At 45.0% G+C, this 27,186-nt stretch overlaps 2 protein-coding genes and 1 pseudogene across 2 annotated transcripts in view; 1 reads left to right on the top strand and 2 right to left on the bottom strand.

Moving 5' to 3' along the window:
- The window catches only part of GALNT6 (polypeptide N-acetylgalactosaminyltransferase 6), a 38,002-nt gene extending 31,322 nt beyond the window's left edge, over positions 1-6,680 (bottom strand). Inside the window, exon 1 of the mRNA XM_036019010.1 lies at positions 6,669-6,680. The gene's annotated coding sequence lies outside the window, so the exon portion shown is untranslated. The remainder of the gene's footprint in view (positions 1-6,668) is intronic.
- A 6,720-nt stretch (positions 6,681-13,400) lies between these two features.
- LOC114513034 lies at positions 13,401-14,147 on the bottom strand (annotated as a pseudogene).
- Positions 14,148-24,314: 10,167 nt separating this feature from the next.
- Positions 24,315-27,186, top strand: part of SLC4A8 (solute carrier family 4 member 8) — a 76,133-nt gene continuing 73,261 nt past the window's right edge. Inside the window, 1 exon segment of the mRNA XM_028532177.2 lies at positions 24,315-24,537. Within this exon segment, the coding sequence (XP_028387978.2) occupies positions 24,376-24,537 (162 nt within the window). The 5' untranslated portion in view covers positions 24,315-24,375.

Raw genomic sequence — 27,186 nt, 5'->3', positions numbered from 1 at the left:
ACAGCTACAGGGGTGCTCAAAGTGAGTTCCCGATCAGCAGCATCAGTAGCATCTGATAATTTGTTAGGAAGGTAGTAGATTCTTGGGTCCCCACCCAGACCTAAATAATGCAAATCTCTGGGAATGGGGCCCAGAGATTTGTGTTTTTCAAAGCTCTCCAGGTGATTCTGGTGCACCCTCAATTTTGAGAGCCATTGAACCTGTGGTGGCAGGACTGGGATTAGAATCCAGGTCAATTCATTTCCTGCACGTAGGCTCGGAACCACCCCTTCAGGCTGCCCACTGGTCCTGTCCAGCTCCCAGAGTGAGTCTGTGATGTCGTCTGCGGGTCCTTATCTCCACAATAGAGAAGTAGCACAGTGGACTCCAAATAGCCCTGATAATTTGAAAGTTTTCTATGATAGAATCTGAAACCACGAATTGTGTTTTTCTTTTGTTTTTATATTTAAACAAGTTTGTATCTCTGTGTTTACAAGACCTGGGAGCAGGGGTGTGGGTGAGAAGGTCTGAGCAATCAGACAGTTCTGCCACGAACTGGGACAGGCAGGGGAAGCCACTTGGCAATGAACTGTTGGATGAAGAAGTAATCTTACTTTCTCGTCTGGGACACCACGATAGGATTGAGCTGTGCAGCAGGAGGCCAAAGGCTTTCCAGTGATCGAGTCTGGAGAGACGAGGCGGGTGGACCGTGGAGACCTTGCCTAGCCCCACCAGATCAGGGGGATGCTGAAAGACGGGCGTTCCTGAAGGAGCAGAAAGGGGGTGTCCACTCTCTTCTGGCATGGCCACCTGTCTCCTCCTTCTCCAAGTAGCTGAGTAATCCCCCACCCCCCCACTCCCTTTCTTTCTCACTAGAGACTTTCTGGGGTCTAAACTCCTAAAGGAAGACTTTCCACAGTAGTTACCTGATCGTGCATTTCGGCCCGGAGACAGACGCTCAGGGCTCATTTGGGTTCCCATCGCTCCAGTTGCCACTGTTCTCGTCACTTGCCTTATCTGACAGCTATCTTTCTCAGAATAAGGGCATTCTCTATCAAAGACTGCGGGATGCCGCCCCTTATTTCTCTCTCTCTGAGGGTGGACACTCCCTTACAGGTCTGGCCCTACAATTTTTGCTCCACCTTTCCTCTAACTCTGCTCTGTTACTCCCAGGGGTCAGGTGGTTCTCACCCAGCCCCAGAGCCTCAATCTGGACCCAGGCTGACCTGAGGGTGGCAGGCTAGGCTGGATTCACAGCCTCTGTTCTTCCCCAGGATGCTTATGACCACAGACTCCACCCCAGTGTCCCGGGGAAGCAGCATGAGTCTGTATTCTGTGCACCACTTTCCGGAAGCAAATTACTCATTCAATTTTATTTCAGCTGACTCTGATTTTAAACGTGACTTTGAGTCCTCAGAATCACTAGCTGCCTGATTTGGAGGCACAGGTCTACAGGGTGTGGGACCCGCCCTTAATGTGTCATACACTGAGCTGTTCAGGCTCCCGGCCCTCGGCGTCAGGGAGGCCTGAAGATGAGCCGCTGTAGGACAGCGACTGTGACTTCAGCCTGCCACTGCTGGCAGGCCACTTTTAAAAAGATCACTTCAATTGAAAAAGTTATATAGGCATATGGTTAAAAAAATCAAGCATTACAAAAGATGTACAATGAAAGATACGTTTCCTTCCTCCCTGCTTTCAGTTCTTCTGTCCAGAAATCAATCATCTTGCGTATCTCTGACCGAAACTCACCATCATTAAGCTTTTCTGCAGAACATGCCTGCATCCCCTGCTCTGAATTTCATTTTTTCTCACAATCTTACTTTTGTTTCTGAGCCATTTTAGATTTTGTTTTTGGGTGTTGAGTTTTGTTTTTCACATCGGTGTGCCTCAGGGGCTCCCCCACCTCACAGCAGGAAACGCTGTGGGGAGCAGTTCAGTGGAAGCGAGTGAGACAAGAGCAGCTCTGTGAGGCTGTGGCTTCGGCTTTGGTCCTTATCAAGTCTCTTCCTGCCACACGCAGCGCCTGGTAAGGGGACACCCACCTCTGGGTGGGGCAGGATGAGGGAGATTTGCTCATCTGGAGGAACAGCTGGCTCCACTTTGCACGGAAAGTTTGCAGAGGAAGCTGCCCTGAGCTTGCCAGGGAGGTTAGAGGGGAGGGCAGGTGGCTCGCTGACAATATGTCCGTCCCACCTGTGACTTTCTTCCTCTGCCCGGGAGGGTGGCTAACCCTAGAAGGAACCAAATAAGTCCCTGTAACTTTCTAATGTCTACAGTTTGTTATCTGTAAAGTGGGGTTAATGATGCTTAGGGTTGTGACGCTGAAGCAAATAGCTGAGGTGTACGTGAGACGATTCAGTTCCAGCGCATCTGCTTCTTCATCTCTTTTCTCCCTGTGCTCCCCATTTGCCCTTCTCATCTCATCCCCGTGTGCCCAGAAGAGAGGCAGTCTCAGCAAGAAACCTAATCAGAGCCGCTCCAAGTTCTGCCATAACTACTGGTTCATTACAATTCACTCAGCTCTGTGTGCCTCAATTTCCTCGTCTGCAAAATGGGTATATTATTTTTATTATTGAGTTGTTAGATTAAAATAAATAAAATGTTTATTTAACCCAGTGCCTGGTACACAATAAGCACTAAGTAAATGTTAGAATGTTAGTTATTATCATTGGCTGTTTTCCTTCTTCCTTTCCTACCGTCGACAAAACAATGTTGAAGCCCAAGCTTGGTAGCTGCTATGCTAGGTGTTGAGTAGGACACAGATACAAAGGTGAATAAGCCACATCTTTCTCCCCAGGACACCCATAGTCTAGGGAAAGAAGTTGATACATGTGAAAAAGGATTATGACTGGGGCAGAGACAGGTCTAGGGTAAGGTGAGTGAGGCACTTGCTTTGGATGCAAAATTAAAGGAGCACCACAAAATTCAGTAATTCAAATAATTCAATATTTAATAATATTTAATGTAATATTTTAAAAAATCAAAATTAATAAAAATCTGCAATGAACAAAGCATCAACAATTTAAAATAAAGAATAGTGATCTGCTGAGCCATATTGGAGCTTGAGGCAAAAGAAAAAATGTGTATACCATATTCACATTTTTCTGTGTGTTTTTTAAAAAGATTTTTTAACTTACTTTTAGAGAGAGGGGAAGGAAGGGAGAAAGAGAAAGAGAGAAATAGCAATGTGTGACAGATACAATGATCAGCTGCCTCCTGCATGCATGCCACCAACTGGGGACATGGCCCACAACCAAGCATGTGCTGTGACCGGGAACTGAACCGGTGACCTTTGGGTTTGCAGCCTGGCGCTCAGTCCAGTGAGCCACACCAGCCAGGGCTTTATCTGTGTTTTTTAAATGCTTATTTTTTTCTAGTTCATTTGAGTAGTTGAAAAAAATATTGAAAAATAGGTATATTAAAACCCACAACATTAATTTAAATTAAATAGTTTATTTATACACAAACAGAATTTACTATGACTTTACTTCAGCTTAATTAAAATTTATTTAAGATCATCACTTGGTCAAGAGAAATTTTTCAAACCTGCATTTTCTTAACTGAAAATAAAACAAGCAAAGAATTAGATTTTGAAAGTATCATTGATGAGTTTGCTTGCATTAAAGCCCATTTTCTTTTTCCTCAGGCTTCAGCATGGCCCTGGACTGGGGTCTGGGCAAAGACCCTGAAGAGAATGGAGGGGAAACACGAGACAGGGAGGGGGGCTAGGAGAGCAGGAGGAGTGCGTAATACCGTGTTTATTGTTTTTATTAATTACCCAGATATCATGTGTTTAGAAAGCACAAAAAAACAAAGAAGAAAATACACTACCCCTAATTAAGGTACCTGGAGATAACCACTGTCACTCTTTTGGTATAATACATTCTATTTTTGTCTGTGCATGTATAATTCACATGTACATGTATTTCATCAGTTCTAAGGTGCATATTTTTTTCACTTTTTAACATTTCTGAAGTCGGGGTGTATCTTAAAATTGTTGGTACCATAGTTTAATTAGCAGTGTTTTTCGTGTACTGGTATATAAAATAATGATTTATCTTATAATGTATGTTAAATGACTATATAAAATCATGAAATTATATGCATACATATATATGAAATTCCTTCACTCTCTTCCTCCCTTCCCCATATGTATGTAATTACTATATATATATGTGACAAAACTGGAATCATACTGAATATACTGTTTTATGACCTGATTATTTTTTTGCTTACTATATTATATATTTTTCAGGGTGATGAAATAATCTCACATAAGGTCATGAATCACTGCGTAGTGGTTTGTTATGTAGATGAACCATATATATACATATATATATATATATATATATATATATAATCAACTACTCTTTATAGGACATTTAGGTTGTTTGCCTTTTTGTTTTTCTACTATATGTAGCTGACTGTGCCACTGGAGGTTAAGTCCACATACAGTTTTTCTTTCCCCCTCTGTCCCACCTCAAGTGAGAGACCAGAAGGTTACTTTGATTGGCATTTGTGAGATAAATCGCCTTGAGTTCTTGAAGTAGGGTTTGTGTGTTGATTTCTTTGGGAAGCACTGAGGGGACCACTAATGGTAGTCAAATAGTCTACAGAAAAGCGAGATGTGTATCCATCTTTCTGTGTTAGGAGGACACAAAGGGAGAAATGCTAACTAACTCCTTGGAGGTAAACAGGAAAGGAAATACAGTTTGGTGGGCCAGGAGTCCCCCCCTCACTGGGAGGTAGCTGTGCTGATTAATTTTATGTGTCAGCTTAACTAGGCTGTGGTGCCCTGTGGTTTGGTCAAACACTAGTCTAGAGGCTGCTGCAAAAGTATTTGTCTGTGTCATTAACGTGTACAGTCAGGTGACTTTAAAGCAGATTACCCTCCACGGTGTGAGTGGGCTTCATCCAGGCAGCTGCAGGCCCTAAGGACAAAGCCTGAGGTTGGGGGTTAGGGGGATGTGGGGCAGGGGGAGGAGAGAGAATCCATTTTGCCTCAAGGCTGCAACCTAGACACTGTGGAGTTTCCAGCCTGCTGGCCTGCCCCACAAATTTCAGACGTGCCAGTGCCCAAAGTCATGTGAGTCAATTCTTAAAAATTCTGTCTGCGTGTACTTCGTTTTGTTTCTCTAGAGAGCCGTGAGTAAGTCGGTGACCATGCATGACATGGAACTGTGGACACTGGGTGAGGACTCTTAGCAGAGATTCCCCTTGAAAATACAGCTTGTGGCGAGCTGCAGAGAAGAATGCTGGCGTCTTTGTCCTTTGTGAAACCTGGTGCAACACAGATGGCCCACAGGGAACAACGTCCCTTGTCTGGGAAGCACTAGAAGGGGGGCACTATGAGTTTCTCTACTTTTCCTTCTCGTTTGCTCTTTTTTTTATCCTCACCGAAGACATGCTTATTGATTTAGAGAGAAGGGAAGGGAGGGAGAGAGTGAAGGAGAGAAGCATCAACGTGAGAAACATCGGTCTGTTGCCTCTCATTCGTTCCCCAACCAGGGACTGAACCCACAACCCAGGTATGTGCCCTGACCAGGAGTCAAACCCGTGATCTTTCTGGTTTATGAAATGACGTTCTAACAGGCTGAGCCACACTGGACAGGACGAGTGTCCCTATTTTTCACAAGTGAGAAGTATGAGCACGAGAGGTCCCTGTGACCCCAGGGTCTAAATTCTTTGTCACTGCTTTCTGCAAGTCCCTCCATTTACTGAAGTCTTCTCTTCTCATCTTTGGAGAAGTTTCCTGGTGCTCTCCCTCCCAGACCTGCCGTTCTTGTTGAAATCATGCCTCGGTATTTTATATTTGGTTGCCATTGTAAATATTATCTCTTCCAGAAGACTCTTGGTCCATTTAAAAAAATATAACTGAAGTCTCTCCTTATATCATACAATGAATAATTTTTCCTCTCTGGGGAAATGTGTGGGATTCTTGTGACTATGGATTCTTCTGTTAAATAATACAAGATCTTCTCCTTAAAAGCACTCAAGTTGTCCGGGATCTGTGTGTACCTTTTGCAGAAGAGAACTTTAATAATTTTGAAGAGTGGAAACATAAATGTTGCAAGGTTTTGAGAACTCTTTCTGCCACAAATTATGATATCTTATTGCTTAATAGCTCTCTTAAAACAGTAAAAGGGGTATGCACATTGAACCTTCTGAAACAGAGGTAACTGGATCTCAACCTAACAATTATTTTGCTCAAAGGGAAGTAATAAAAGGAGTAATAAAGTATCTTCCAGAACAAACTACTTACTACCCAACTAACAGCAAAACTGAGACAGGATCGTAAGAAGCCTGGAAAATTCCTTGGTAAGTGGAATAGGGAAACTGAGGCAGATAGCTGAGCGCAACGGCTGAGCAATTTACAGTCAGGAGCAGATGTTCATTAGGGAGGAAGGATCCCAGTGTCTGGTGGCGGGGCGGGGGGGGGGGGGGGGGGGACGGACTGGGAAAACAAGGACCTCACCCCCAGGGTAACCTCTTTCCCTGGCCTTTCCTCCCTGGAGATAGCATCTAGGTCTCAGTTGTACTTTAGCTCCAGGCCCAGAAAAGTAGCAAAACCAGGTGGGCTGCACCCAAACCAACTGAAATAACTAAAGGGCCCCTCTCACTGACCAATCAGAGGAGATCCTGACCCTGACAGGGTGTGCCTGGAGAACTGATGAATATTTTACCAGAACCCTCTCCTGAGACCTCCCCTAAGATTCCTGCCTTGGAGAAAGAGAAAAAAGCCTCAAGATAAAGGACCCGGTGTGTGTTTTCCCTCTGGGGAGTAGCCTGCAACATTCCCTTGTCCCCCCCCCCCCCCCAACTTCTTTCCCCACAGGCACGTCCTAAACTCTAAGGCAATGGGCAGCGGGCAGCTTGTCCCAGCCTCACCCCCTGAACCTGTCCTAAAGACCCCTTTCCTCTGACTTCCCTGTGAGCTAAGGCAGCCCCGCCCAGGCTCTCAAGTTGCTTCATCTATGCTAAGCCCTTCCTTGTTCCACTGCCCCAGCTTTAATAAATGCATCCTCATAGTCACCCAGACTCGTGTTGTGAAATCTTTCGTACATGAGGGCAAGAATCCACACACTACAGCTGGCCCTAGGCAGACCCGCTCAGGGCCAGGCCCCTGCCTAGTAACATAATCTTTTATTTATCCCTAGAAAATAGGAAAGGAAATATCAATCTTTTTAGACATTTGAAAAAAAACAATGAATTCCATTTAAAAGGGTTGAAATCTGTCTGATAGCATCTGAGTATTGTTTAACATTGTTTTGGAGAGGCACCTGCCTACACAGTCGATTAATATTTGACCAAAAAGGCGAGAACATAGAGGGGGATAAATACAAACTAACAAACAAAACAGGAACAGACTCACAGATACAGAGAACAAACTGAGGGTTGCCAGAGAAGAGGGGGCGGGCAGGCTGCTGAGAAAGGCGAAGGGACTGAGAGGTACGGACTGGTGGTTACAGAGTAGCCGTGAGGACGGAAGTGCAGCCCAGGAAGCAGAGCCGGTGATATCGTGATAACTTTGCACGGAGCCAGGTGGGGGCTGCAAGTAGCAGGGGAACACTTTGTGAGGTATACGACTGCCCAAACCACTATGCCGTACACCTGAAACCAATACAAAATAATACTGAATGTAAACTGTAATTGAAAAAATAAAAAATATATATAGAAGCAAGTAAAAGAGAGGCGATAGGAGAACTCAACGGCTGTGCTGATGGCTGGATGTCTAATGTCCTCGTGATGTCCTGAAATTTCTGCCTTACGACTTATTAATTCCCATGGAATCTTATTTATTTATTTCCAATAGGTTACGTGTGCATATAGTGCAAAAATTAAAAGTTCGAAAGTCTAGGGGATGGTAAGTCTTCTTTCTACTCCCATCCCGGGTCATCTGGTTTTCCTCCGCAGAGGCAGCCGTGCTGCCGCCCAGAGGCATCGTGCGGACTCCAGTAAGAACCTTGAATAGTAACTTTTTCAATGATATTGTCTGAAATGGTTACAGTTATTTTAAAAGCAGTCAGCTTAGCTCTCTTTGTGGCTCTAATAGCTTTCCAGTGGATTCTCTTGGGTTTTCTGGGTAGACATGCACATCAGCAGCATATGGACTGGGCAAAATGAAGACAGTTTTGGAGTGAGAACTAAGTTGAATTCTGGCTCTTCTGGTTACCTGCTGTCTAACTTGAAATCCAGCCTTTAGAAAATGCTGGCACTCTCCAAAGGCAGCATGTAGGTACAGAGCAGTCCTTCCCTCCAGTCCTTTCCTCGAGAGTGGGCAGAGGCTTCTGCCCCTCTGCACTCCTTTGGATTTGTTCCAGCTGGAGCTGTGGATTAACCCAGAGGGTTTTGATCTCAGGGATTTCTAACACAGAGGTTAGGAGGAGGGACTGAAAAGGAAGTCCTAAACAAAAATAACTTTATCTTTCTTAATGAATGGAATGTGGGTAATGTTTGTTAAGAACAGATTAAAACAGGTTTTATTGTTTGAAATCGGGGATTTACAGAAACTCTTTGAAAAGCTACTGATTGTCGGTGAGGCCCTGTGACCCTCACCCCCACCACGATGGGAGAGGCTGAACAGCCCGCCACAGTGCAGATGCCTGCAGGTTTTCCCAGGGCTGGGGCCCGCTGCGGGGGCGAGTCGGTGGGACTTGGTGAGGAGTGGTATTAAGAAAAACCTACAGTTAGTGAGGTAGAAAATCACATTTTTACTTGTTTGTAGAATTTTATGAATTTGAAGGGATGCCCCAGAACATTTGGTTTCTTTAACCATTCCATGAACAAGGTGACCGGGGATGTGGAGCATCTAGTTTGTCTACATGGCACTTTTTTTCAGCAGGACCTGAGAAGGAGCGTGAAAGCGCTCCTTCAAATCGTGTGCTACCGGGAGAGGACAGACCGACAGGTGCTTTAACACCCGCATGTCCGGCCAGACCATGGTCAGGTGTGACAGGCAGATGTCGTCGCAACAAAGGATGAGCTCAGACTCTAAAGAGACATTGGCTCTGCTTATTAATTATCAAGAAAAAATATCCCGGGGGTTCAGCTGTTATAGGAGATTTATGGAAACTATTGCATGCTTGCCCGACCACCAAGGGGCTGAACAGGCACAGAACGAGCGTGCCTCAAGAGCAGAAGCAGCAGCCTTACTGCAGAAAGCTGCAGATGGACTTTCAGGACCCTGATGGGCTCTGCCGTGTATTGTCCTGTGCCAGCATTCAGTAACCTGGTGAACCCATAGGTGCTAAATTTGAAGGTGACAGTGGTCAGGGTATTTGACCTCCTGGCATTTACTGGCCCCTTGGCCATTATAGTCCAAGCTCAACATGGTGGTTGTTCTCCTTGTCATTAATGGGCAAAGAAGGATGTCTGTTGGAGGCCTCTGGGAAAGCTTTCATGCCTTTGGGGGAAAAAAAAACCAAAGCCAGACACAAGACCAAGACAGTCCCCCAAGAAGCCGGCCTCCTTGAGGACAGAGCCCACACAGTGTCAGGGTGAAGCAGAGGGATGGTAGAACCTGGACTCCTGTCGACACTTTCGAGCTGGAGCTCAGGCTGCTCTTGGGGTGCACCCCACCCTGATGTCTGTTATGTGAGATAACTCAGCAGGCTGTTGTGGAGCCAAGGGAGGGATCAAAGGGGAAATAAAGGTACTAGCCCAAAGGGACCCAGACTTCCTCCAAGGGCATTAAGACTTTGCTATGAGTCTACCAAAACTAGAATCTTCTACAGATCCTGGAACAGACAACGGAAACAGTCCTCCCTAGGGAGCCAGAGAACCGCATTGCCGCTATGAATCTAACCTTGTAACCCAGAGAGCTGAGGAATCCATGTCTGAGAGGGAACGTAGCTGCTGCCCATGTGAGCAGCTTCTCTGAGACCTTGCAGAGGAGTGAGGTCCTGGTGCTGAGACTTGTGTGCATTTTGCCTTTGGAACTGGAGAGCAGAGCACAGGGAACATTCACTCGTTCTTCACAGGGCTGTCCCATGGCCAGACTCCATGGGAGGGGCACATCTCAGTGTACAGGGCTGGGGGGCCCTGATAGAGCTCCCAAGCAAAGGAGAGACTTGCAGAGTAAAGACACAAAGTCCCTTAGTTAGCTAGAAGTTCCATAATTGTCGGCGAGTTTAACCTCAGTTTCCTCTTTTGAAGAAAAGGATATTGATATGAGTCCGTTGTGAAATTTAGATGAGATAATATATGCAAACCACTCAGAATACAATGTTCCTAGTTCAACAGCATCAGCAACACAGGGACCCAGGGCTACTCCTCTCTGCTGACGAGAAGAGCCATTAAACTCTGTTACAGGTGCTAGGAACACTCTGGCCTGAAAAGGAGCATCGGTGGGGCCAGCGTGTGCCCACTGGCTTTCTCAGCATGTGCCTGGAACTCCACCAGAAAGCTTTACTTGTTTTCAGAGCTGGGGCAGGAGCCTCACAGCTCATTGGTGAGCTTGGCTAATTCATAAAGCTTGGTGTGGGTTTGAAGGTAGACAAGAATGACCACCTGGATCCTGCTCAAAGTTCTTTCGTTTCGGTTTACTCCCAAAGCAACTGAAAGCCGTGCACAGAATGGAAATGAAATGAGGGTCCGTCCAGGGGTGGTTGCTGTTCCCCATGGCCCCTTGCATCCATGCACAAAGCAGCAGCCCCCAGAGTGTGGTGGTGTTGGCAGCCAGTGGCGAGGAGTGCGGGCTCGGCAGGGAAGAAGCAGAGAGAAACACGCGAGGGAAACTAGGAAATGATGCTTTTGACTCTCTCAACAGCAGAGAAAGAGAGTTGAGTGGTGACTCAGAGTGGGGAGGTGGTGCCTTCTCACAGTGGGGATTGGGAAGGCTGGACTATTGGGAAGTGTCTGGTCTATCTCCAAACCCCCCAGGGCACGCCGTGCCTTGACCCTTGTTAGTGCTGGCTGAGCCCGGGCGATCGCCACTGCTCCATTTCATGACAACCTTAGACTTAGGCCTGTTGGTGTTCTGTGGCCAGCCATGTCCCTTGTGTTTGCCTCGAAGAGATTACACCGAATTCCCCAGTGAAGCCTCCTCTCTTACATATAAATAGTGCTGCTGTAAAGCCCCATTTTCCTAGGGTAAACTTCTAGAAGTGGGACTTGCTGGGTCAAAGGCTGTGAACATTATTAAGGTTTCTGATTCTTATTCCAGGAAGAAATGTTATCCACTACTAAAACAGAGATATAAAAAGTTCCTGCCCTTGTCAACTAGGAGAGGGCTGGTGGCCAAATAACTAATGTAAGAGGTGGCCTGTTTTTCTGAAAAACAGGCACATCACAATGTCTATAATAAATTAAGTTAAGAGCATAAAATGTGGTCTGGGTGTGGCAGATCACGTGGTACTAAACAAATTGGATGGCCTGGAGATTCACGGGATAGAAAGCCCCAGAGAGATGTAATGAGGTTATCAGATGCGTCCTGAAAAGCAGGAAGTGTGGCGGTGGCAGCAGCCGAGGTTGCATTGACTGAGGGCGACTTCTGTGTAAACGGGGTCAGGACCAGAGGAGTGCAAATAACTAGCATTTCTCTTTCCAGGAACTCTTTGTTGAATAATGGAGATCACCAGCTACAGATAAAATTATCCCAGGAGAGAGATTTTGTGCTGTTGTATGCAAGAACATTCTAACATTCTACCCATAGTTGGAAAGGTTCGTGTCTGTGAAAGCACTGTGGGGCGAAGCACTAGGTGTCAGGGAGTGGGGATGAAAGACATGGTCTCCATCTGGAAGGAGCTCCCAGTCTACGGAACCGTTCCTCTAGAATGTGGTAAGAGCTGTAACGGAGAAACGTATGTAGGAGGCCCAGGGGTGACACAGAGGAGGGAGTGGTTAACTTACAAGTTGGAGGAAGAGGTGATGTGACCTGGTTTGGGAAGAATGAGTAAGTTTTCCAGGTGGGTAAGTGCAAGAGACACAAGTATAAGTGAGGGGCACATACTTGTGTGTGACCTGGGCGGCCCCCACAATTTGGACTTCAAGTAACACACCTCCCCTTGTCCCCAGAATTCAGTGCTTCGGGCCCCACACGCAGCGATAGCAGATCCAGAAGTCCAGTCTGGGGCCCTCTGAGGCTCCACTCCCTCCCCAGGATCCCTGGGGTTGCCTGTGTTATGTAACAACAGAGCCAGCTTGGTCCTGACTGGGTGGGCTCCTTGCAGCAGGGGGCTGCAGTTAATGAGAAGGAGCCAGCCAGGCCAGGAAGTCCTCAGGGTGGAAGCCGGGCAAAGTTAGGAGGCGAGTAAAAGCAATGTTTTGCCCCCAGGCTGTGTCTCTCAAGCGTGGGATCCTCCCACTCCTAGCTGGACTGGTCAGAATTTCCTGCTTAAAACTCTTGGCCACTTCTGCCGGGTGCCCAGTTGCTGCCCTAGTGGTGTGGAATGCATAGATTCTGCACAGATTCTGACTATAGACATCTGCGCTTGTCTCCTAGGGCTGCGGTGGCAAAGTATTACTAATGGGGTGGCTTACAACAGAAATTAAGGTGTCTCACGGTTCTGGAGAAATCTGCAGGGCCACACTCTATCTAAAACCCACAGAGGAACCCTTCCTTGCCTCTTCCTGGCAGTATCTGCTGTTCTTTGGGCTGCAGATGGACCACTCCGGTCTTCCATCTCCACGTGGTTTTCACCTGTGTTTCTACATGGCCATCGCTTTGTAAGGACGTCAGTCATATTGGATTAGGGACCCACTCTACTTCAGTGTGACCTCATCTTAATTAATTACACTTGCAATGACCCTATTTCCAAATAAAGTCACATCCTGAGGTAGTGGGAGTTAGGACTTCAACATTTTTTTTGGTGGGGTGGGGGGCGGAGGACACAATTCAGCCCCAAACAGCGTCTCTCAGATGTGTGGCAGAGCTCTGAGACAGCAAGAACTGATGGCCAGTGCTCTGAGGTGCTGTCCAGGTGTGGCAGGTCAGGAACACGGTGTTTATGTCTCTGCTCCAAGGGCCGAGGCTGCCCAGGATTGTGGCTGCAGGAAGGCGGGGCTGCAGGGAGCTGGATGCTGGGTGCAGAGGAAGGGGGTGCAGCTGGGTTCCCGTCAGGGGAGCCACTTTGCTGGCCCCTTTACTGGTTCTTCAGGGAAGGGGCTCCCAGTGTAATTCTTACTCCAGAGCAGGCCAGAAGGGAGGGAGGGATCTAACTAACTGTCCAGCGCTTTTTTTCCCCATAGTTTTCTTGGATATTTGTGCTCGTCCATTAAAAAATAAACCCTCTTGGTAATTTTAGGGTGATATCCTGAAATTCATAGAAGAGTAAAAGGAGAATTAACAGCTTTAATAAACCTGAGTTTTTCCCACCGGACACAGGGGGTGTCATTCGGTTTACTGAGGACTTCTTTTGTACCACGGGGTAGTGTTTCTGCCTTCTGTACACAGCCACGTTTGAGATGCTGAAAGTGAGTTCCAACTGTGGTTCTTTTGAGATCTGTCGGTGCACAAGAGGCGACTTACTGATCTACCTTCTCCGACTGTCCTGTGGAAGCAGTCAGATGTGGCTCGATGGTGGGGGAGTCCGGCGTCCAGGGCGCCCGGCAGCCTTCTCCACGGACTTCCACCGACTGGAATGTCTTCACCCACTGGAGCGTCTCTTCCACACTTGGGCCAACAGGGAGATCACTGACACTCAAATGCTTGATGAGTCCATGGAGGTAAGTTATGAAGAGACTCTTAATACAAGAACAGGACCTTCCCGCAGCACACCGTCGTCTCAGGGAACCTCTCCAGTCAAATCTGACAAGAATGCGATGTTCCTGTGGTCCCAGCCGCCGTTCTTCCTCCGCGTGTTTATCCAGACGAGGCGGCTCCCATCACGACATTCATAGGTTTTCTCATTAAAAGCAATAGTATCTGCAGGACACACAAAGGCGAAATTCAAATGATAGAAGGAAAGCACCAAATACTTCCTTCTGAAATCATTAAGGCCTGGTTCTTAGAACCCCCTGTTGATGATGGCCGCACTGTTAAAATAGGGCTCGTGCTGGGTGCTGGGAGGTGGCAGGAGTGTGGTATGAGGAACTGGTGCTAAAGGCAAATTCCTCTTGACTGGAAGCAAACCACAATGTATTCGCCAAGCAGGTCTTCAAGAAGCAGCAGGCCCAAGCGCTGCAGAGGCGGAGATGCCCCAAGGAGTGACGCTCACGTTGGGCGACCACAGCGAAGCAACCCTCCTGCTGTGGCTGCGGTCTCCAGTGCAGGTGGAGCCAGGGTGGGTGCGGGCATTCTCCGCTCCTTTTTGGCTTTATCGAGAATACTTGCAGTGCTTTCCTGCTAAGAATGATGCCGGTTTTCATTGTTCGGGTTAGAGTCACCCTTAAATACATCTGGGCTTGAATTTATTCATCTTTTTAGTGGATATTATTTCTTTGAAACTCCTCCCCTATCTATGATTTGGATTTTCTGCCTTTTCTAACAATTTTTCTTTTCACAGAGCATTTGACATTTAGTTGAGTTTTTCAGTTACTTACACAGAACCGAGCAGATTTTCTTTGCATTAATGATGTTATTTATCCTTATTTCTCATCTTTTTGCATTTATACTTTTTTCCTCTTGGCTGCCCTTGCCCCACACCGTGATTTGGTAAGCTGATGGTTTACCTTTTTCCCCAAAGATTTTGTTTTGAATGTATTTTCCCCAGATTGATTGAGATATAATTGACAGGTAACATCGTGTAAGTTAAGGTGTGCAGCCTGATGATTTGATAAGTGTATATTTGCAAAGTGATTGACACAATAAAGTTAGTTAACACAGCCATCACCTTACGTAACATTCAAGTGTGTATTACAATATTGTTAAATGTAGTCACATGCTGTGCGGTAGATGCTCAGGTCTTACTGACCTCATGTTTATCTGGAAGTCTGCACCTTCGGCCAACCCCTCTGGATTCCCCCCACACCTCAGCCCTCAGCAGCAACCATTCTATGCTGTTTCTGTGTATTCTGTTTTTTTAGACTCCACTTATCAGTGCTACAATACACTATGTTGTCTTTCTCTGACTTATTTCACCTAGTGTAATGCCCTCAAGTTCTAGCCATATTGTTACAAATGGTAGGGTTTTCTTTTCTGTTTTATGGCTAAATAATATTCCTTTGAGTGTGTGTGCACACACACAATCTTTGTACATCCATCTGTCCATGGACATTTACGTTGTTTCTCTGTCTTGACTATTGTAAATAATGCTGCCATAAACATGGAAATGCAGGTATTTCTTCAAGATAGTGATTTCATTTCCTTTACATAAATTTCCAGAAATGGGATTGCTGGATCATATTGTTGTTCTATTTTTAATTTTTGGAGGAATTTCCATACTATCTTCTATATTGGCTGTACCAATTTACCCATTCCCACCAACAGTGCACGAGAGTTCCTTTTTCTCCCCATCCTCATGAACACTATCTCTTGTCTTTTTGATAATAGCTGTTCTAACAAGTGAGAGGTAATACCTCATTGTCGTTTTCCTTTGCATTTCCCTGATGATTAGTGATGTTGGACATCTTTTTGTGTACCTTTTGGCTATTTATTTGTATGTCTTCTTTGGAAAAATATCTATTCATGTCCTTTGTCCATTTTTAAATTGGATTATAGTCATACCTCAGTACTTGTCAGCTTCAGAACTTGTCAAACACTGTACTCACAGAATTTGGACAAGAAAAAGTGTCTTAGCCCTCAGCACTTGCTCAGGACCCGTGGCACTTGCTAGAACTTGTGTGAGTCACGATGCCTCCCTGCAAAAGAAAAGCTCCACCCGTCAGCATTCCTCAGTTTCGGCACTCATCATGAGTTCTGGAAGGAATCAATGACGAGTACCAAGGTACCATTATACTTGTGTTTTTGGTATTGAGTTGTATGAGTGCCTTATATATTTTGGATATTAACCTTTACCAGATATATGGTTTGCAAATGTTTTCTCCCATTCCCATAGGTTCTATTTGTAATTTGGGGGGAAACTTTTCTCCCATAGGTTGTCTTTTCTTTTTGTCAACAGTTTCTTTTGCTATGCAGAGTTTTTAAATTTGACGTAGTCCCATTTGTCTATTTTTGCTTTTGTACCATGTGCTTTTGGTGTGATACCCCCCAAATCATTGCCAAGACCCATGTCAAGAAGCTTGTTTCCTCTGCTTTCTTCTAGGAGTTTTATGGTTCAGGCCTTACATTTAAGTTTTTAACACATTTTGAGCTAATTTTTGTGCATGGTGTAAGATAAGGGTCCAATTTCATTCTTTTTCATGTGAATATCTGATTGTCTGAATCAAATTTATTGAAGACACTATTTTTTCCCATTGAGTATCCTTAGCTCCTTTGTTAAATTTTAGTTGACCAAATATACATGGGTTTATTTCTGGGTTCTAGGTTCTGTTGCGCTGGTCCAGGTCTGTTTTTATGCTAGTATTATATACTATTTTGACTACTATAGCTTTGTAGTTTAATTTAAAATATTCTTTTTTTAAAATATATTTTATTGATTATGCTATTACAGTTGTCCCACTTTTTCTCCCCATTATACCCCTCCACCGTCTATCCCACATCCCTCCAGCATTCCTCCACTTAAGTTCATGTCTGTGGGTGGTACATATAAGTACTTCGGCTTCTCCATTTCCTATACTATTCTTAACCTTCCCCTGTCTGTTTTGTAGCTACCAATTGTGTTTCTTATTCCCTGTACCTTTCCCCCATTCTCTCCCCTCCCCCTCCCCACTGATAGCCCTTCATGTGATCTCTGTTCCTCTCAGTTCTGTGATTCTGTTCCTATTCTAGTTGTTCGCTTAATTTGTTTTCATTTTTTCGGTTCATTGTTGATAGCTGTGAGTTTGTTGCCATTTTACTGTTCATAGTTTTGATCTTCTTTTTCTTAGATAAGTCCCTTTAACATTTCATGTAACACAGGCTTGGTGATGATGAACTCCTTTAGCTTTACCATGTCTGGGAAGCACTTTATCCACCCATCCATTCTAAATGAAAGCTTTGCTGGATAGAGTAATCTTGGATGGAGGTCCTTGCCTTTCATGACTTCAGATACTTCTTTCCAGCTCCTTATTGCCTGTAAGATTTCTTTTGAGAAATCAGCGGTTAGTCTTATGGGAACTCTTTTGTAGGTAACTCTCTCCTTTCCTCTTGCTGCTTTTAAGATTCTCCTTCTCTTTAATCTTGGGTAATGTAATTACGATGTGCCTTGGTATGTATTTCCTTGGGTCCAACTTTTTTGGGATTCTCTGAGCTTCCTGGACTTCCTGGAAGTCTATTTCCTTTGCCAGACTGGGGAAGTTTTTCTTCACTATTTGTTCAAATAAGTTTTCAATTTCTTGGTCTTCCTCTTCTCCTTCTGGCACCCGTATGATTTGGATGTTGGAACTTTTAAAGTTGTCCCGTAGGTTCCTACGTATCTCAATTTTTTTTTGAATTCTTGTTTCTTCATTCTGTTATGGTTGAATAACAGAATGTTACAGAATGTAACAGAATGTTATATATTTATTTTTTCTTTCTGTTCCAAATTGTTGATTTCAGTCCCAGTTTCCTTCCTATCACTGTTGATTCTCTGTATATTTTTCTTTATTTTACTCTGTATAGCCTTCACTTTTTCTTTTATTTTGCATCTGTACTCAATCATTTCTGTGAGCATTCTGATTACCATTGTTTTAACTCTGCATCTGATAGGTTGGCTATCTCCTAGAGTTTTGATTTGTTTTTTCATTTGGGCCATGTTTTTTTTGTCTTGGTGCACCTTTTATGTTGTAAGGGGTGGAGTCTTAGGTATTTTTAGGAGACAACAATTTTTAGGGGACAGGGACAAGAAGTTCTAGAGAGACCCAAACTGATCTATAGTTTACAATCAAATTGTGATGGAACCTTCTTCATTTTGTCTACCCCAGCCAAGCTGATCATGTCTATTTCTGCCTTAAGGCTGATTTTTCCCCCTCTGGTGTTCACTGGCTATTCATCTCCTAGCCCTGGATGTTCTTAGTAGATCTGGCAAATATTCTTTCTTTATTTTATAAGAAAGGACCAGAGAAACTCTGTGTTTTTTAAAGAAGAGGCTGGCCTTTTCAGTTTCACAGTAGAGGTAAAAAAAAGATAAATTCTTGAAATATCTTCAAGTTCCATGTTTATTGTTTTTTCCCCCAGCTCAAATGTCTGAATGGGTCTCTTTTCTTTTACATTTTATGTAATTATTTTTAGAGAGAGGGAAAGGGAGGGAGAAATAGAGGGATATAAACATTAATGTGAAAGAGAAACATCTATCGGTTGCCTCTTGCGCACACCCTGACTGGGGACAGAACCTGCAATGTAGGCATGTGCCCCGACAGGCAATTGAACTGGTGACCTTCACAGGACAACACCCAACTAATTGAGCTACACCAGTCAGGGCTCTTTTCTTCTTTCCTTCCTTCCTTCTTTCCTTCCTTCCTTCCTTCCTTCCTTCCTTCCACAATTTATTTATTTATTTTTAGAGAAAGGGCAAGGGAGGGAGAAAGACAGGGAGAGAATCATCATTTGGTTGCCACTCACATGCCCTTAACTAGAGATCTGGCTTGAAACCCAGGCATGTGCCTTGACCAGGAATCAAACCAGCAACACTTGGGTTTGCAGGCTGGTGCTCAATCCACTGAGCCACACCAGCCAGGGCTCTTCTCTTTTTAATTAATTGCAAAATAAAAGGCCTCAAGGGATGTTCCATAGGGAATAAGAGTAACTTGGACTGAGTTTATATCTATGTCAGATAATGTACTTCCAGAGATAAAAAGCAGTAATAATTATTTTCAGAACGTCATGGATATTTGTTAAGTAAACTAATGAATGGGTATCACTGACAAGCTTTCCCAAGTGGAAATTATATGAAACTGTCATGTGATAGGAAAGGGTAACAGAGGAGAAACCCTGGGTTTTTGCTTTGGGAGTTCATGTCAATTCTAAACAAAATTCATGTTTTTACTGTTTCACTTAAACCAGTTCAATTTTATGCAAGAGGTGGCTGAATGGAGTTATATTTCCAGGAAGCTACGCTATGGAGTGGAAAGCATCAGTAGTTCTTGACCTGGCTCTGCTATTAACTGGTCTGGGCAAGTCCCTATTCCAGCCACGTTTCAGCTTCCTAGTCCGTGAAATGTTCTGTGTACATTTACAGACCCATTGAAGGGAAATGAGATAAGGTGATAAAGAAATTGAGAGTATATAGAATTATACAAATGTGAGGCATTGAATTCGCTGCTACCTTAAGGATATCCCAGGTCTATTGGCTCAAAGAAAGAACTTCCCTACTTAGTACAACAAGCTCAAAAGTTCTTATCCCCAGAGAAGAGGTGGAGTGAAACCACTGCACACAAACCTGATTCTGGGCAGGGCTAGGCTGGGCTCGAAACTGATAACTATTTAATTAATATACATGTGTTCAGATCTGACATCAGGGACCTGGCAAGGGGTCATGTTTCCCTCCATTTCCTGAACTACTTCTCTGGATCTGGAAGTCCCACGACATTTCACATCCAAGGCCTGCTTTCTGTTCTGTTCCGCTCCTTCTAGAGGTCCTTCCTGCCCCTCCTTCCCCATCCAAGAATCTTACTTGTGATCCTGGAGAAGGCAGAAAGTAGGTTTTTGCTATTTTACTCGTGTTCAGTCTATCAGAGGCTCAGTGTGGAGCAAGATGTAAATGAGTACAGTCAGTGTAAGGAATTTCTATGGATAATGTTGGTGATCATGAATGGAGGGGGACTGACTTCCCTGTCAAGAGCCAGTTTTTGTGGTGCCTCATTGTTCTTCCCTGTGATGTGTAGTGTTCCAGGCTGGCAGCACGCTGTGAACAAAGGCGATTGTACTCTTTGGTCTCTTTTCAGTGTGCTGTGACTTGGCAAGGGCTGAAGGCAAATCATGCACCTGCGTAACCTTTTTAGCTTGACAAAGAATGGCGTCTCTCTCCCACTCTCCCTCCCTTCACAGGAAATGCTCCCAGACGACAGTGCAAACAAGCCGTAATTAAGTCTTTCCACCAACCTTTTCTTGGGTTTAGATGTGTAATTAAGTGGGAGAAACTGAATCAGGTATGAGACGCAGCTGGAAACTGGGAGTACCTCATGGCAAGTAAAGACTAGAACTTCTGCCCTGTGGTTCTGTGGACAGTGTAAGCAGGGCAAGAGGCATGGTAAACTGATGGAGGAATTAAGATGCTTTTGATGGAAAAGTTGGTTGCAACTGTAGAGAACATGTTCTCAAACCTTTTGAGTTTCTTGTATTTTTGCCTTTTTGTCTCTGAGTAAGAGAATTTCAATGTTTCTCAGGCAGTATTCAAAGATAATACATGTAAGGTGCCTGCTGCTTCCCTGGGAAGGCTGTGAATACATCCTTATAATTATATGCAAAATGTGGGGCTTTGTGTACTTATCTGAAAGGAGAGTGCCATATATTTTATCACGTCCCCCAGGGGTTCAAGACTTACTCTCCTCCTCCTGCACTGGTATTAGAAAAGAGAAGGATCTAGCCCTGGCTGGTGTGGCTCAGTGGATTGATTGCTGGCCTGCAAACCAAAGCATTGCATTTTGGGTCCCTATCAGGGCACATACCTGGGTTGCAGGCCAGCTTCCCAGTAGGGGGCGCACAAGAGGCAACCACACATTGAGGTTTCTTTCCCTCTCTTTTCCCTACCTTTCCCCTTCTCTAAAAATAAATAAATAAAATTTAAGAAAAGATAGAAAAGAGAAGGATCTAGAGACAGGAACTGGAAGGACAGCCACATTTGGAATTAAAGAGAGGGTGGAGTCTATAAAAGTTAGAGAAGAATGGAGGCCCAAGGCAGCCCACTGAGAGGCAGTAGGTGGTTAAGCATGTGCACTATGGAATCAGATACTTCTGATCTCAGAGTCCAGTGTCTCCACTTATTAACTGTGCTTGCTGTGCGGTCTGGGCACTTCGTATCTCCAAGCCTCAGTCTTCAGTTTTTTCACCTACAACATGGGACGATAGAACGTAAAATTGTTGCAAGGATTAATTAAGGTTATCCATGTAGCATTCCTCCTTGTCTCTTTGTTGGTGTGTGTGTGTGTGTTTAGTCTGACTCTACATGTATTTTGCATTTTTCTGTCCATTTTTAGCCTCATTCTAGACGAAGCATCCTGTGCAGTTCTCAGAAGGCTCTGAGTTCTGTTCTGCTATTTTTCTTTTCTGCTGTCTTAGAAAAATAGTGAGTGTGAGGGGGTGTCCTTGACTGAATATACTACTCCCAGCTTGCCCAGGTCCAGCTTGCTGGCCAGGCTTGAGAGCAGCACATTTGCACTTAGCCCTGCAAAGAGTAGCACACTAGTACTCCCAAGCAGTGTAGGGAGAAGTAGAAGCTAGGGGCCTGGAGCCCAGTGGCCAGCCTCCTTTGGAAAGGAGAGGCCAAATCAGCCCTGGGAGGGGAGAGCCTGTATATTGATTGCAGCACTGCAGATGGCAGCCACCTCAGGCAGCTTCAGAGGCTGCTTCTATAGCCTAGTTCCTTTTGTAATTTGCACAATAGACCAGAAGATGGGGCTCTTGACCCTGGAGTCAAGGGCCAGAGGTTCTGACTTGGTCTACATTTGAACTGGAGGGAAATCAGACCCCTAAGAGCTCCCAAGGAATCCTCTGCCTCCTCAATCCTCTTCCTACTCTGTCCGCTCAAGCCCACTTTCATGGCTGGGAGTTGTCCTTTTAAGAAGGGAGGACATGTGGGTATATCTTTCCTTTGGTCACCATCCTTGGCCCCTCCTGAATTACCACGTTGCTAGAGCTGGTCTAATTGACCCCCTGCCTTAGGTTTCTCCCTCTAATTGGCTTGCCCCTAATGTCAGATTTCGGCATTAGTTATATGGGACCTGTTGTGCAGTGGTCAAGAACTGTCGAATCATACAGACTTGTCCTTGACCCATCTCATCAGGTGACACTCTCCTCACTTCTTCAGAGAAGCCCTCCCTGACAACCCCATTTAAAGTAGCTCCTCCCAACTCCCATGTCATCTACTTACTCTCTATCATATAACCCTGTTACTTACTTCACAGAAGCAATCATAACATGTAATTATCTTGTTTGTTTACTTGTTTATTGTTTCCCCACTAGACTGTAAGGAGCAAGAGGGCAAGACCCTGTTTGTCCTATTGCTGTTTCCCCAACACCCAGCACAGGGCTGAATACATAGATTCTTAGTAAATATGTTTTTAATTAATAAATGACTGAATCCCAGTTTAATGACTGCCTAACCTAGAGAAAGCTGGTAAACTTCTCTGAGTCTCAGTTTTTTCTTCTTTTCTAAAGATTTTATTTATTTTTAGAGGAGAAGGGAGGGAGAAAGGAGGGAAACATCAATGTGTGGTTGCCCCTCGTGTGCCCCCTACTGGGGACCTGGCCCACAACCCAGTCTTGTGCCCTGACTGACAATTGAACCTGAGGCCCTTTGCTTCGCAGTCCGGCTCTCAGTCCATTGAGCCATACCAGCCAGGGCTGAGTCTCAGTCTTCTTACCAGTGAAAAGGAGAAATAATGGAGATGCCATGAATATTAAATGACACAATGTACTTATACAATTAAACCTGAGTCCTGGTGCATGGAGTGTTCTCTAAAACCTTCAGCAGTGTTCTACTTTCTATCACGTGAGAAAATAAAGTCTGAACTAATTAGTTAGCTCCCCATTATATGGCCATAGCTTTTCTTGACCACAATTTTTACTTCCTACTGCTTTCTATCACTTTCCACTTTGGTTCAAATCACTGTTACCCCGAACAGGCCAGGTGCATTCCTATTCTTAAGTCTTTGCCCGAGAGTTAAGATGTTGGTTCTTTTTACCTTGGCTCTACTTTTTAAGTTTAGCTCAAGTCCATGTCCTCTGTGTCATATTTCTAAAGTACCCCAAGTCATAAGGGTCATTTTCTCTTTTGAATTTTTCTAATCTTTGTTGTGTATATTACTCATATGGTTCTTATTCTATGTTCTATTAGCTTGTCTTGTGTTAACATACAGTATATCCTGTTCCCTCATTAAATTTTAAGCCTCATGGAGATATGTATTATATTTTAGATTTCTCTGCATGTTCAGTGCCATGTGGGCCTGTACATAGTAGGTATTAAAAACATATATTTGCTAACAACTTTCTATGTGCCCAGCATTCTTTGAAGCTCCATGGAGTATTCCGAAGGGCATAAGAAAATAGCCATCGCCTTCAAATATTTACAATATTAGAGTGAGTTAAAGTCAACATATAATCAAAATACTTAAATAACCACAGCATGGTGATCGCTGTGGTGGCTTCTTGGAAGAGGTAGCCTTTGAGATTGACTCTGAGGGAAGGTTAAGGTTTGAATGGAAAGGGGTGGGGTGAATGCCAGACTCAAGAGACAGGCTTAGCAAAGAGATGGATACAGACTGTGGTAATTAACGATAAAACTCAGAAACAAAACCGGAGGTTTATACAGGAGATTGGAAATATGGCTCTGCCTCAGTTACACTTCACCTTTCAGGGCCAATGGAAGGAATGGTATGCAGAGTTGAAACTTTGACATGTACCTAACTATGGTCCTCAAGTGTAGCTTCTTTGTAGATTGAGAATGGCTTGCAAGAGTTCTTTTTGCTCTAATGTGACTCAGCTACAGTCTGATGTGATAGAATTAATACATACAAAGGAAAAGGCTCCTTTCCTCCTCTTGGGGACAGAGGATTGGTTGGATTATGGTCAGTCTCTCTTTTCTTTAAAACCCAAATCAAATTGAATGTGTTATTCATGACTTTCTAAACTCGTCTTAAATCAGTAGTTCTTGTTATTAAATAATAATTTGACTTACATTATTTTTTCAGAAAAGTTGGAAGCATTTTTGTAGAGTTACTTCAACAGTCATCCTTAATTCAACTCTGTGCTTTTTGCTGCCAACCTGAGACCCAGGGAGGTGACCTAAGTCGCAGTGAGTTTGTGGAGTGGGTAGGATCACTGCCTATCTGTTTATCTTTAATGTTCTTTAATCTGGCCACTAGCTCAGAGATTAACAAGTAATCTTAGAAGGCCATTTCCTTTCATCCTCAATTACTTCCTTCTGCAACCCCCAAGGCACATTTCTCCAGAATTTAAAAATCATTATCCAAGGAATAAAATTCGAATAGACAAAACCAACACTTTCCTAGTTTTGAAAGTTCAGGGCTAGCTGCAAATAAGAACGAGACTTTGTTTCTAGTGAGCAGTTGGACGGACCCTCTAGCCCTGGGGCCCCAGAAGGGAGGGAGGCGGTTTCCACGGCAACCTGGGCTCCTCCGGCTGCTCCCTCCTCCTCCTGGTAGCCCAGGGTACCGCCGGACAGCGTCCTCTCGTGCTCCGCGCCCTGATTGGCTGCACAGGACGCGCGCTGATTGGTGGCGGCGGTGCCTCGCGGCCGGTGGCTATGGAGGCAGCGGCGGTTGATGGTTGACCGTCTGCTCCAGGGTAGGGGTCGCCGTTCGGGCGATCCTCTCAGACCCGACCATCGTGCGCTGACGCTCGACCTGGAGCCTGTGGGCGAGACCGTGCTCGGCTCCGCCATGCCGGCCGGGAGTAACGAGCCAGACGGTGTCCTCAGCTATCAGGTAGGGCCCGCCTCCCACCCCTCCCCAGGGCTCAGCCTCCTGCATCCTCTCCCTATTCCTGCTTCTGCCCGCAAGCTGGACTCTCAGGCCACTCTCTGAGGGCAAGGGGAGGCCAGCCCGGGACACCAGGTGGCGCTCTGGGAGGTTGGGGATCGGACAGGGGCTGCGAGAGGGTGACCTTGGGCCGAACCGGGAGCTGCCTCTCACTGCCGCATCCCTTGCACGGCTGGCGGTGACCTCTCTTCTCTTCGGGTCCTCCCTGTTGGGAGAGAGGCTGGCTTCTGGGCCTCGCCGTGTAGTGCTGGGACTTGGGAGAAAGGGTGGCCAGGGACCATACTCTGGTGGAGCAGGTCTCCTCTTTGTGTTATTTTTGGGGAGTTCAGGAAGAGCCGGAACCACTGGAGGCTGGGACCAAACCCTGTTACTGTGTCCAGCTTTATGTCTCCCTCCACCCCATTGCGCAAACATCTGACAAGTTCTGGATAGGGAAGCAGGAATGGACTAGGGAAGTGTTGAGGAGCTAGGAACAGTGTTTAAGAGAATGACAAACCCAGGTTTAAGCAACTGATAACCCAACTGTTGGGGTGGCTAATGTAAGTAAAAGCATTGAACTAGGTGTCAGAGCCTGTAGGTTCAAATCTACATCTACCTCACACAGGCTTTGTGACCTTGAGTAAGTCACTTGCCTCTTTTAACCTCAGTTCTCCACCTAGTAAAACGGGAACGATAATATCTGCTTCCCTTACCTTAGCAGGTTGGTTTGAGGGCAAAACGAGGTGCTATTTGTGAAAACACTTTGTGAAATAATGTTTAATGTGTGACATTAAACATTAAGTAAGTGAGTGAGTAGTACGTCACTGAATTCTCTACTCCACCCCCCTTTTCTGTGCAATCAAATGGTATAGTTACTGGTCTGGAAAGGGGGATTGATTGAAGGGGGGTTCAGGTCTGAAGTGGAGGGCTGTGAAGAGAATGATGGACCTTCTCCGGAAGGATGGTGGGTCTTGGACACAAGTGCCATGTTGACATCAGGGGTAGTTTCTGTAAGGAGGCAGGGAAAACACTCCAAGTTTGTGGCAGAATGGGTATCAGACACTGACTCTTCTTCCTGGTAGCAGTTTGCTACTAGAAGATCCACGATTTCTTCTTTGCTTGCCCCATCAAAAAAGGAATCACAGCTAAGATTTTGGAAAATCCATATCTAATACTATTAAGGCCTACTAAGTGTATTCATGTTATATTTGGGATACAGTGATGAGTAAAAATAGGCAATGTTCTTGCCCTCTGGAGCTTCCTGTCTAGCGTGTGTGTGTGTGTGTGTGTGTGTGTGTGTGTGTGTGTTGTGTGTGTGTAGGGAGGGGGGCTGGAGAAATAACCACACAAGTAAATTTATTATCATAAATGGTGATAAGTGCTTCGAAAGAATTATAGACAAAATGTGAACAAAGATCTAAATTTGTGTCACCTGAGGGAAAAGGAGCTCAAAGGGCTTTGGAAACAAAGGGGACACCATATGTGAAAGTCCTGTGGTAGAAGTGGGTACATCAGGCTAAGACCTAAAAGAGGTACAGTATGTCTAGAGCCCAGAGAGTAAATGAGGGAAATGGTGTGAGGTGTACTCTGGCGTCGTAATATACAGGGTCACTGTAGTCCATGATGAGGAAGTTGGTATTTTTCTGGGGAACAAGGGGAAGCCACTGGAGGAAGCAGGGAGCAAAAGAAGAGAGAGGTAGAAAGCGGGAGAATGAGCCAGAGAGAGGAGAGCCAATGAGATCATGATCAGACTTTCTTACTGAAAAGACTTCTCTGGCTGCAGTGCGGGAACAGGCTGGATGAGCATGAGGCGACTGTGTCCTTCATGTGCAGACTGTGTACAGGTTGTATTGTCCGGGTCATACCAACCCCATGGCTGCTGTTAGTGTTCTGTGAAGCTGATAATTCCAGAGTGCTTCCAGGATAGGAGAGAGAATAATGACTTCTTTTATATCTAGCTCATGAAACTTTCATGGATGCTGGGATGGGGAGAAGAAGAGGAATAGAGTGGGAAGTAGGACCTCTTGAAGCCTAAGTGAAGTGATGGACAAATGGAAATGTGGTTATAGGGAGAAGAAGAAATGAGGGGAGAAGGAGGAAAGAAAATTGGGCTGACTTGTGGGAGATGCAGTTGACCGACTAAACGTTATCAGTTAAGCCTCCTGTGTGCCAGGTAGGCTGTGTGGAAGGGAGGTAGACCTTGCAAAATGAGGGGATTGTATAACTTATGTAAACAGAGAGATTCCAGACATCATGTCTAAATATCAGGAGTCCGTGTTTTCTATGGTTCGGACTACTGCACCAGCCTTCTAACGATTCCCTCTGCCTTCTCTCTTACATTTCTAAATACTTTACGCATGGCAGCCAGAGGGAGCTTTTAAAAACACAAATCAGATTATGTCATATCCTATCTTGAACCCACTATTAGTGGGTTCCCAGTGCATTTTGTAATAAAATCCAAACTCCTGTCATGGCCTATTGAGTTTTAATGTGATCAAGGCCTTGACCACACTCCCTGACCGTCTTTCCTCCACTCTCACCACGAGCCCCTACCCTGGTTTTCTGTTTCTTTGATATGGCGAGTTCCTTCACGCTTCAGGACCTCTGTTCTTGCTG

Source organism: Phyllostomus discolor, chromosome 2 (genome assembly GCF_004126475.2).
Source record: "Phyllostomus discolor isolate MPI-MPIP mPhyDis1 chromosome 2, mPhyDis1.pri.v3, whole genome shotgun sequence".
Classification (NCBI taxonomy): Eukaryota; Metazoa; Chordata; class Mammalia; order Chiroptera; family Phyllostomidae; genus Phyllostomus; species Phyllostomus discolor.
Note: the sequence above shows the minus strand (reverse complement) of the source record. Positions and strands in the feature narration are given on the sequence as shown.